Below are 12663 nucleotides of genomic sequence, written 5' to 3' on the forward strand. Positions count from 1 at the left end.
TTCACAAGCATGAGTAGGCAATCGTCAGATTGTTGGGAAAGTCATCCTTGGCATAAGCTCTAGTTGATCTCTGTTATGGCATTCCCATATTTCGAGTTTTCTCTCTAATTCTTCTCTTTTCCTCTCCAGCTTCTCAAGCTCAGTAGAATCTTTTGTCTGTGTCCTCCAGTCATGTGTCTTTGATTTCGTCTTTCTCTTTCCTTACCCCGTCCTCGAGTTCTCTTAGCTCCTCAACCTCCTTACCAGCGTTTATTCTGATATCGAATGTGTTCTTCTCAGCCCTCCTAAAGTTGCGGAATATGCATTGGATGGATGCCCGGGCATTGAGAAGGAAGGACGCTTTCATAGGTGAAAGGCCATGGGGAGATACCGTCTGTGATCCATGGATCTCCGATCGGGAAACCGTATTCAAGCTTCGTGGCTAGTCTGCGCTCTTTGGACTTTTCAAACTTAGCGAACTGAAACATCTGAGTAGCCAAAGGAAGGGAAATCAACCGAGACCCCGTTAGTAGCGGCGAGCGAGAGCAGATTGGGGGTTTTCAGAAAAAGAACTATGCCCTTCTCTTCTTTAAGCCAAGCCTTCCCTAACCAGTCATCAAGTCGGAGACAGAGCTTAGTCACTCGCGGGGATTAGTCATTTCTTTCTGCTTGTGCGCCTGACCATCGGGGATCATAACCACCGGCTTTGTCCAGCTTTTCTAAGCTTACGTGCACCATGGTTGGGATTGGAAACTATACCAATAGTAGCTCAGCATCGATTGGATGACATGTTAGATATGTTGTCTGGATCGCGTGTGTTTTCGAAGATTGATCTGAGAAGTGGTTATCATCAGATTAGAATCCGACCGGGGGATGAATGGAAAACCGCCTTTAAGACGAGGGATGGGTTATATTAATGGTTGGTGATGCCATTTGGCCTATCAAATGCCCCTAGTACTTTCATGAGGATGATGAATCAGGTGCCCTCAATCAAACAAGTTCTGCTCTCCTTCAATCAATCGGTTGAATAATCGAATCGAGTGCTTACGTCCGATCCAGCAGTAGCAGCAGCAAACCCAGTTAGTTCATCTCCTTTCGGTCCAATCGGTCTAATGCATAATGTACGGTAGTCTTACTCTCTTCTAGCTGTTTTCTCGCTTTAAGAATGCCCCTTTAGTATGACCTTGCTTTTGGCTAAATTGATCAAAAGCGCGACTGATCTACGACCACCCTTATTCTTCTCGACATGATGCCAACCAAGAGTAAGCGGTAGGATAGATAGCAGCTAGCTCAGCTCGGCTCGAAAGGGAACTGACTTTCTTCTAAACTTAGAAGATTCTTTTCCGAGTGAGATATGAGTTCATTTGGCTCACATTCCCAGCCCGGGGTCAGAATTTGCAATCTGATTTGAGGGGTACTAGTGCTCATGTTCCTTAAGCCAGAGGCCAGTTCAATTGATCTTCTCATAGGTGGAACACACTGCCTGTAATTAGCGATCTTCCTCTTTTTCACAAGCATGAGTAGGCAATCGTCAGATTGTGGGAACGGGGCAACTCCCATGAAGCTCCGGCGGAAAGGGAAGGCCTGCCAGGCAGTATGCCCATGGGTGCAGGATTCTTTGAAAAAGCGCTGACTGACTCGGAGACCTGGGACCTTGGCTTAGCAACGAATGAAAGGAAGCTCTTTGAGCTTTCTCCGCCAACGGCTTATGTAGTGGTCGACCAACTAAAGCTCGTGTTGCTTCGCTTCCCTCCCCCCTTACTGAACTAAAGTAGTCGTCGGCCTTTTATAAGCGACTTGTCGAGTCCCATTCAAGCTAGTTGGGGCTTTGCTTCTTGTAGTCGGCCCGTAATGCCTCCCTTCATTTGCTTGCCTCCTTCTAGCCTAGAATGCCTACAGACTAGAAACTAACCGCTAGAAGGTCACCCTTCGGGTGTCGCTTCCAGCGCAGGAGGCGCCAATCGGGATTCCAATGCCCTCATACCGACCACATTCATGACAAATTAATGGAGGCTTTCACTGAGCCGAAAGTGTTTGATCCATTAGGTTTGAAGCCAAGTACTCAGACAGTGGGCTTGGCTGTTATGATTTTGAAAGGCCTCTTTTCATGCCTACACTGAAGTTACAAGCTCTGCTCAATGTACGATAGGTCAATCCAAATGCACAAATAGCAGTTTTTTTGGAGCTGTAGGTCCCTTTCAAGCACAGGAGGTGAGGGGCAGAGGTTTGGGTATCACCAAACCTAGCCTAGCCTTCGTCAATCACACTAAAGCAGAGCACCCAACTATGGCCGTTGCCATAGCCTTAAGGGTTAGGTTAGTCAATCCGGCCCGAGACGCGTTCGTTGACAAAACCGTCGTAGGAATGGAGACCTTTCAATAGAGTGGGGGTGAACTGATCAACGATAAACAGCCCTACTCACTACAAACGAATACACCACAAGTTCGAACTGCACTCATGCCTCTCCCGCATCAAGTTGACCGCCGCCCCTACGTAGGAACAAGGTTCAAGTCTATAGTCGGTCTGTTAGGATGCCTCAGCTGCATACATCACTGCACTTCCACTTGAAACCTATCGTAATGATAAACGGCTCGTCTCGCCGTGACCTTTTCTTGGATTCTCGTCTAGCCGCCCCCCTCCAAAGGGACTATCCTTTTAGACTCGTGCGTTTTGCAGAGCGAATAAGATGTGATTCTCAGTCGAAATGTCTGTCTGAATCTAGTTTTCAGTCGATATAGCCTTGTCTAAAATTGCATTGATGAGTTGGAGTAATGCTTGTTGCGTCTCAGTCTTCTTCACGCTTCAAGCGGCCCTATGTCATGGCTTCCACAAGGTCCATGGGGCTGGTTAGTTTTTAACCAATATTTTCAGAACATGGTGCACTGCAGGTGGAAAAGTCTGGCAATGTCATCATTTTTGGAGGAAGTTGTGAAAATATGGTATCACTAGAGATGGTCGATAAATTCAAACTGAAGTTAGAGAAGCATCCACACCCAACCAAAATTTCGTGGTTTTTGAAAGGAAATGAGGTCCTAGTCGACAAGAGATGCTTGGTCACTTTCTCCATTGGAAAATCCTGCAAGGATGCCCAAGTTTCAGAGGCGAGCAGCGAGTTAGCGAAGGAAGGGAAGCTTTGCACAAGGAGAGGAAGCGAAAGCTGGTTTTTTATCCCTTGCTTGACCCGCGGACTTTAAACTATTTAAACTTTCCTGGGGAGTCTCGCTCTCCTCACTAAAAAATGCCCAACCGGGATAGTCATCGAGTCTGGCCAAAGAAAGAGCCTTATGGGTTGGGATATTGGAGTTGTGGGACATCGGCAGCATACCGGCTGGGAAAGATAGGTTTCTCCTTTTTTTGGGTGGGGGAGCATTACGAGCTATTCCTATCGTAGAAGTGGTATACTCTTAAGTAAGCCCTTACCTCTAAGCCTATTCTTTATCTTTTCATAGTCAGCCTGATCCCAGAGGAACGAACTTAGGTTCAAAGCATTGGCCTTCAGTAAATCGGCCCTGCACGAAATATTTCTTCGACAGATGGAGAAGGGATTATAGGTGAGGGCCACAGTCAAGAAAAAGGGAAAAAATTAGGGTTTACAGGCAAAAAAAACCTTCTCCATCTGATATACCAAGTGAGTAGGATTCTTCAATCCGACTGTGGTCTTTTTCAGTTCATTTTGTATTCTTCATCTTCTCAGATATTCGTTCCTCATTCCTTCCATTTTGTCGAATAATGAAATCTTTTCAAGGCCCCACGCACTTTAATTAGAATGTTCAATCACAAGGAGTGGGATTTTTTTAGCATGCGTACGGACGGTTCGGAGAACGAAGGGAAGGCAAGGGCTTACCATATAGCGAGTTGGAAGCACTTTCTTTCTTTCTCTAGTAGCTTCGCTACCTCCTTCCTCACTATGCTTCGCTTGACTTGAGTTGGGAAGAGCCAAATTCATATTCTATAAAACTCCCCATAATGCTTTTATTCCCTTACTGAACGGAAGGAACGGTTCCCCTACTCACTTGCTAATGGACTATAGCCGGAACGAATCTCGTAATCATTCGAACCAGGCGCTTTTAGCCCACCTCCTCCTCCTCCTCCTTTAGGATAGGATCGTCGTTGGTCCTTCTTTCACTTGCTTTTTTACCAGGTCCGATAGGTCGGTCACCCGATAGCCGCTTTGCTATGGAGCTACGTGTACACCGCCACGTCGAGACTCTTTCGAAATTTGCAAGAATTGGATTCTTTTATTATGGAAGCTCTTTCTATACGTAGGTATTATTTGTTTCATTTAGGAATGATATGGGTAGCCGCTTCCGTCTGAGTCGGTATCCGCCCTTTGAAAAAGAAAAGAGAGGACTGATTGGGATTTTGGCTTGCTATAAGCAATGAATGGTTCTCGATGGTGATCGGTCATGGTATCCATAGCGTTGCTTCTTTTTCGGCCAAATCCTGATTTCGTTTTGCTTCTCCCGGTCGTCGAGCCTGATCGACTCGACTCTTTTCCCTGCCCCCCGGCCTCTCACTTCGTTTCGTTCTTCTTCTGTACCGTCGCTTGAATGAAGACACCCGATCGGCCCGACTTTCCTAAATGCCCACCACCGCCCTTCTTCTTTCTGGGTTTAGATTTGTCGCGTCGTTTCAGTCGTCGTGGTCGACGGGGAAGAAAGAAATGAATGAATGTCCCTAACGTTCAAAGTTGTTCTGGTTTGAGAAAGGAGCACCGGCCGAGCGCCCTGAATGAATAAGAAATGGACAGCAGAGGGAATCAATGATTCTTATTCGACCGATAATCAGCTAGAGTTATCTCCAAGAAGGATCGTCGCTCCCTTCATACGCCTTGCTGCTTCATCTAAGTAGGTTTGGGCTAGGTCGTTGCGCTTCTGCCACCTCTTGGCAAAGTAGGCTGATGGGCAAGCCCCCTCCTGTCGCAATGGTGTGGGGCGTCAAAGGCTGTTGCCCCGTGGCCAACTCGAAGGGGCTGAAGTTTGACGCAGAGCTTTTTGGTTGTTAAGTTATAGCAGCACTGAGCAACATTCAATAGCTCTTCTGGCAAAGCTTCTACTTTGCTTGCTTCTCTCGCGCTTGCTTGCGCGAAGGCTTAGAGTCCTTTTCGCTAGGTCCAAAAGCTTCCGTCAAAGCGAAAGATCTGATCCAATCCCGCATATTGAGCGCAGCTGATATGCGGCTATGGCTAGGCGATCATATCATGCCATAAATGACTTTTATATGTATAGAGAGATCCCCTAGATATACATCATCAATAGATGTTCATGGATAGACAGACATTCCATTGATTCACAAAATAGATTGCGAGAGGGGACAAACATGGGATAAACATCAGGATCAGACGCTACCAATCCACATTCCATTTGTGGAGATTCGCCTCAAATGATAATCGAGAGTGAAATGATCCGGGTGTGCATAAATCAACCTTATTCCCAGCTGCCCTACTCATTAGGCCCTTGAAGCACCTCGCTACTATCCATAAAATATTATAGTCAGTCGATCTTCTCTCCTCCATAAAGAAGGTTCTTGTGCCTCAGCATCAAGTCCGCTATCAAATCCGACCTGGAGCTTGAACTTGACTTTGTTGGTACTACACCTGCACCTGAAGGACAGTTTGAGAGCAAAGCGGACACAACTATTGATTCAAAAGCCTTATCTTGACGCGCCGTGTGCCATCTTTTCTTTCTCTTAGCCTTTAAAGGCTATAGTTTTTATAAGAAGTTTCCTCTTTTCCCTTGCCTCTTTAAAAGCAAATGAATTTCTCAAAAATAGAGCGGAGGAGTCAAAAGTCATACTGAGAATGCGTGAGAGCGCCAAGAAAATAAGATCATTCTTCGTTGAAGGAATGCAAGCAAAAGCAAGTTCGGGAATCTTTGGAGCATATGCACCCTGCCAGAACTTATTATTTTCAGATTCCTTAGGAAGGGCAACCAGGCGTCCCAGCTTTCTTCCTCGACCAGTGGATATCGGACTCTTCTCTCCACGCGCAAGCAAAGGTTTTTTTTCCTCCTTGGAAAGGTTGTCGATTCGGAGAATTCCAAGCGATGATGCAAGTTCCAAGCACTCGCAAAGGCATTCTCAGAAGGCGGGATTAGATCGTGGCCAATGATACGGTCGAAAAGACCAGCGAGCGAGATGGTTTTTAATAGTATGTCACTCCCTATCATTGCCTTATGAGTTCTAACATCCTACAATCTCCCCTTTTCATTCCAAATTCAAGAATACTACCGATACGATTGATTGGTCTGTGTGCCTCTCTTATTACTTTTTTGTATCCCCCTGTTCCTCGGATACAATTCGATCCTTTTACGGCCAAATCTCAATTTGTGAAAGCCTTCGATGGCTTCCTTGTGAAAACATAAATGTGATAAGAGAAAAGGGTTTTATTAATAGATCTCTGCTAATGAAAGCTATACAGGCAACAACGAACGCGGTTTGACCCGAGGCTTCCCTTTCATTACTTCTTTCACGACGAGGGAACCGCGTCCGCATCAGTCGAAGTGGTGGAACGCCCCCTGAGTCAAAGGGGGAGCTTCTGCACCTCTCTCCAAGAGATACAATTCGGTATCTGAATCAGCTTCCAGAGAGTGAAGAGGCGGCTACTCTCCCAGCCCACGGGAAAGCCTCTTCTAGCAGTTGGCTCCCAGCCCCACAATCAGAATCAAACAGGATGGGTCAAGGGGAGGGGTTTGGCAGGGACCAGAGTTGGATTTGCTGCAAAGCGGAGCCTCCGGAGGTATGGTGGCTTTCTTCTTCCGGACCTACGTGTTTGAATGATCGTGAGCTCTACCCGGTTGATCAGTTACGTGGGTCAATTGTCTTGTTCTCAAAGCATGATTACAAGGTTTAAAGTATCTCCGATACCGATACGATACCCTCCGATACGTATCTTAAATTTAGCCGATCAATATGATACACACCGATACGATACATGGAATTTTTAAAATCCTTTCGTATCGATATATATCCTACGATACATACCGATATGCACCAATACACTATCGATACGTATTGATACTCTTTGAAAAATATAAAATCGAGGTGAAATATACATTTCGGTATGTATCGGTGAGTATTTGTATGTATCGATCGGTACGTATCGATGAGTATCAGTACGTATCGGTGAGTATCGATATGTATTGATCAGTACGTATCGGTACATATCGATGAGTATCGGTATATACCGATATAGTGCGCTACTGTATCAGTCATATAATGGCCAAGATGGGTATTTTTTCAGAAAACACGATTTTTTGAGGTGTTTTTGTTCCAAAGTTGCTACCAGTCATATTTCTCTCTAACTAAAGTGGAAATCAAGGTTGTGAACAAGGATTTTACATTTATGAGACAACTACAAACCTTGAATTCTTAATGCAATACCATCAATTTACTGTTTATGCATAGGACATGTTATCAATAGCTTTTTTTAATAAAATTTTTATGCAAAAGTGTTTAAAAAGGTGTTTTATATCTATTTATGTGTATGTCTTTAGCGTATCTCCGATACGATACGATACCCTTCTATACATATCTTAATTTTGGTCAACCGATACGGTGACTGATACCAATACTTTAATCCTTGAGCATGAATGCTTCTTCATGTTGGGATTAGCGCCATCCTTTCGATTCAACCTGAGAATTCGTCCTATCAATTCACTTCGAATGGTCTCTAAGGCTGAAACGAGTTTTCAACTGACTCTAGTAGCCAAGTTTTCAGCGGGTTCTCCTCACATTACCACAGTCAGAAATCATCTCAATTCTAAATGGGGACTTGCTTCGCCAGCCATTGTGGGCATGATAGATCCTCGTCATGTGATGATTCACCTTGCTCCTCAAGCAGATTATGTGAAGGCCTTAAGCCAGGAGAGTGGTCGTAGATCACCTCAGCCGTTGCTTCTTTGGTCGTAGATCAGCTAGGGCGTGAATCCAGCAAGCAACGGCAACCCTTTACTCCGCCCAAGTGCGCTAGCGCGCGCTGTAGTTTTTCAGCTTGTTCTGGCACGCTAGCCATTGGGCAATATCTACCCGTGAAAGACGTTGCATAGGACTAGGCAAAACCACCTTTTTAAGGCAAAATAAACTCGAAAAAAAGACCACCTCAATAGGAACTTGATTCTTTGAAGTTGAATTAGCAAACTGACGTTGTAACGAGCGGTTCAAAGGTTGGATTGGTCCACTAAACACCAACAAAATCGAAAGCTTAATTTAGCAACACACGAAAGTCAGAACGAGATTCGGCAAGAGGTTTTTATTCCTTCCTTTCATAGGTTGGAGCAAACCCAGCATTTACATATGAGATTTCCTTTGGTTGCTTGCTCCAACTGGACAAGCCATACTTCACACCGACCCAATCAAAAAGAAGAAAAATCCGAACCTTCATTTCTATACTCGGTTCAAAGCAGGTGGTTTATCCCACTTTATTTGGGCAAGGTCTCAGATCTACTAAGATCTAGCGGGGGAACAGCTTCATCAATCAGACTCGGACGCGGAGGGATTGGGATCTACCTAATCTTATGCTTACTTACCCCACCCCACTTGGTGGAACTAAACAAAAAACTACAACCTACACTATAGTTGTCAAGGCGGCGTCTAGGCGACGACTAGGCGTCCATGCGGTTTGCCTGGGGCCTAGGCGACAGCTACCTTGTTGCATTGCATGTCGCCTTGTGTTTCGGCACTTATTTATGCCAAATACGACAGCTACCTTGTTGCATTGCATGTCGCCTTGTGTTTCGGCACTTATTTATGCCAAATATCATGCAAGTAAATATTTTTAATATTTTTTATTTCATTTACTTAAGATATTGTTCATAAATAAGCAAATACCCCCTATTTGAATCCAATAAAAATAGTTTAAAAATCAAATTCCAAAAGGATAAAAAGTCAACCCCCCAGTCCAAGAACAAAAACTGGATTTTGGTTATAGGGAGGATTTTCAACTTTTAAATGCTAGGGTTTTTCTCAATTATGAAAATTTTATAAATTCTATCATGTTAAAACATTGATAAAAACCAAAAGTCCGGTAAAATAATATTTTGTTTTGATATTCATAAAATTATTTTCATTCAGGCGATTTTAACAGTATTCACGAACTTAAAAATAAGTTTGACTGAATCATAACTTTGTCATTGCAACTCAGATTTAAGTAATCTTAGACTTGTTTGAAAGCTGGTTTTATATTATAACTAATACAAAAAGTCTCATGTAAAAATAAAATCATTTGACCAGTCAAACTTATTATAGAATAAGAGCATTTCTCTAAATGTTGATTTTTTATAACTTAATATGACTTAATGTTAATTTTTTATGATTTGATGTGGCTAAATGTTGATTTTTAATGACTTGATGTGGCTTAATCTTGATTTTTTATGATACAAGGTATATATAACTTACTAAATAATGTTAGAAAATAGGAAAATTAAAAAATAACACTTGTTCGCCTTGAGCGCCTTAAGGCGGGCGCCTTCTCGCCTAAGCGCTTAGACAACCCTCCACCGTCTTGGTTCGCCTTGGCGCCGTGACAACTATGACCTACACTGACAGGCTTGTGGGAGCTGCTGAGCATAACGAATCGAAGCCGAAGACGAATCAAGGTAGCTTGCCTACCAAGCCGATAGGCGAAGGGCCGAAGGATGGAGCGTGCAAAGTCGATCGTGCACCTGTCTTGTGACCCATTGGTCCTAAGCAATGTCTTTCGCTATCGGCTTGACTGGAAAGACATGCCAGAAAGGGACCCGGGTGAGTAATTGTTAAGATTTTCTCTCGGATAAATCTTTCTATTAATAGATCTCTTCTTTCTCCTCAATCTTCGGAGAATGCAGTGTTGTATTATTGTAAGTTCTCTGTTCCGAACATTTCCTAGAAGTAGACGACAAGTTTTAAATCTTAATGCAGGCAAGGCATATCTTGTTTTTTCAGTCTTTTTCACCACATCGCGTATAACGGGAATCGAACCCCTCTGCTGCTAGCGGGCGGATGGAGAACAAACATGACTAAGGTGATAGCACCTGTTAAAAGTGTGATGGACTACCTGTGTCATGTCTCGCGTTGATTTGAAGAAATCCCCATCATCACACATGGGCCAGCCCAGAGAGAAGCAATCAGCCGACTAGAACAATACCAACTACCATCTCTCCTCTCTCTCGCTGCGGTTATAAGATAGTTCTCGTTTCTGTAACCGCGTCTCCTAACCGCAGTTGACAGGGAAGGGCTAGCAGAAGAGGGAAGGGCTGGAGGGCAGATTCCGCCGATTCAAGAAGCCAGGCCACATAAGACTGACGGAATGGACAGAAGAGGCTACGGGATTCGCACGCTAGCAGGGCCAATCAGCGAGACTTTTACAAGAAGACTAAACAAGGAATTGACTGAATAGGACACAAGTGGGTGAAAGGGATTACAAAGTCTTAAATGAAATGAGTGGACTGGATTGAATCAGCGGTATATAGATCCAAAACAATAGATAGTATGGTAGAAAGAACTAGATGCACCTTTCTACCACACTATTACGGATTGCATGGTGGAGAGTCCGATCCTGGGGTGGGTTCATATCGGTTACAAGGGGTAGCCTGCTCCCTCCTCCTTTCTAAAGGGTAGCTTCAGCTTCGATGGTGGCTTCTCATTTCATAAGCTGGCTCTTCTTTGATAGGGCTCCCGTGGTGAGATTTAGGCTCCTTCCCTTCCACTGCATAGCTGCGCTAGCAGGTACTACGAGCCCTCTGTCCCACGCATCTAACCAGCTCGCGTGGTTCACCAGTTCCACCGAAACGCTTTCGTAGACGAGTAGACAGCACACGTTTCGGGCCGAAGCGAAGCGCTCAACCAAGAGGGCACGCATATAACAATTCATCATGGAGTTTCTTGATTACAAAATGTAGATTTCATTATTCATTGCACAATTGTCATCATTGAATTTGTTGATTGAATTAGGATTTAATCAAAAGAGAAGAAGAAAGGCCTACTCAAAATGTTGTGGAAAAGACTCTCAATAAATCTAGGTACTGAGGATGATCCCAAACTTGTCCAGATTGGTCCCACTCTATCTTCAGAGGAATGTCAAAAATGGATCTCTCTACAAAAAGAATTGAAAGTACGTGACTTCCGAAAGCTCCCAATAGGCCAAGTAGCCGCAACTATTATAATTAAGTAGGACGGAGCTCTAGATGGGATTCACACGCAGCTTTCTATTTTTTATTTACCCTACGCGCCTGCCCTTAGGGGACCTGGGATGAATCTCCGACCGTAGCGTATCCTTCGCTGCCCTTTTATCTGATGATGTTTAACAATTGAAAGGACCGGTCAAACTCTTTCAGAGCCTAGTCTCCGATGATCCGATTGATTTCGTACCGTCACTGTATAGGGAATTCTCTCTTTCCGCTGCAACGGCAGCCAAAAACCAGTCTGGTGGCAGAACTGTTCAAACAAAAAATGAGTTGCAGAAAAAAAGGGGTAGAAATCACCAACTGAGATCGAGAACATTTGACAATAGACCTTTGGGCAACTCAAATGAAGCTGATCCTATCTCCAGATGAGCTCAGATGAGAGAGAAAGAGTGACTGGTTCCCAGGACTGGTGGTAATGGTACCTTGTTTCTGGTTCAGTGAGATTTGATCTCAGCACTCACAAACATATCGTATCCTGCTTCTTGAGGCTTGGTTCAGGATGGGCGGTAATGGTACCTTGTTTGAGTGTACATGCAATTTTGAGTGCAATAAATATGGTGCTTAGTATTATCTAATTTCCTTCTACATTTGATTGCAGGAAAATGGTTATCAACTACTCTTTTTGAGTGCGCGTGCAATCGTTCAGGCATATCTAACCAAAAGTTTCCTTCTCAACCTGAAGCAGGTACTAAGATGCTCTGGGTTATTGTATATTTTGTTCTTCCAAGTTACTCTAGGGACTATGGTAGTTGTGAAGTTTATGGGCACTGCCCCTTATAATTTGACTTCCTGGTGCCTGGATATGAAGGGAGCAAACCTGTGACAGTAGGACCCTTGTTGAACCAGAAACTGCTTAAATTTGAATGGCTTCGGGCCATCAAAGATGATTTGTCCAAGTAACCGTGCTGGCTTTCTGACCCAGTCCTGCCTATGGGAAAGTGTTCTATATGTGTTGCATTAGTTTGGTTTTCACATGGCTGTACCAATCCAAGGAAATTAAGTTGCATTTGTGTCTTATCCAGACTGGCAGTGCCAGGTAGAGCTCAACTCAGCTCGACTCAGCTAAGTATTGTACTAACGTACTAACTACTTGGGTTCAACTATGGGAAACATGTTCCACTATCCATTTTACGTAAGATATGGTCTTTCCTTGAATAAATTTCAATTTTTTCCTCACAGCTTCAGTCCATGTTATTTTTGGGTTTGCCTGTCCTGTTGTCTTCAACTCACAGCTTATCTTTCCTCACTCATGCAGTCATTAGTCTTTCGTTGTTCATGGCTGAACCATCTCAGTTGACTCTGCTTATCTTGTCAGCTAATGTTGCCGCACACATCTCTAATCCTACCCTTTTTAGTCTTGCCATTCATCCATTGCAATATCAAAATCTTTGACTATGCTCTCTTCTTTTCTGTTTCCTTTTTTGCCCAACATTTTATTCCTAAGTGTGGCTGGTCTTCTAGCAATCCCATGAAAATGTTCCTCCAATTTAACTTTATATGATGATTACATGCACCTCTCCATACA

General features: G+C 43.9%; 1 protein-coding gene across 4 annotated transcripts in view; it reads left to right on the plus strand.

Annotated features, from left to right (window-relative positions):
* The window catches only part of LOC122058228 (phosphatidate phosphatase PAH1-like), a 31008-nt gene that overhangs the window by 15259 nt on the left and 3086 nt on the right, over positions 1 to 12663 (plus strand). For all 4 annotated transcript variants that reach the window (XR_006133711.1, XM_042620809.1, XM_042620810.1 and 1 more), the window contains one exon: positions 11737 to 11823. Coding sequence is in view for 3 of the 4 variants with exons in the window: in XM_042620809.1 (XP_042476743.1) it covers positions 11737 to 11823 (87 nt within the window). In the remaining variant the exon portion in view is untranslated. The remainder of the gene's footprint in view (positions 1 to 11736; positions 11824 to 12663) is intronic.

Source organism: Macadamia integrifolia, chromosome 12 (genome assembly GCF_013358625.1).
Source record: "Macadamia integrifolia cultivar HAES 741 chromosome 12, SCU_Mint_v3, whole genome shotgun sequence".
NCBI lineage: Eukaryota > Viridiplantae > Streptophyta > Magnoliopsida > Proteales > Proteaceae > Macadamia > Macadamia integrifolia.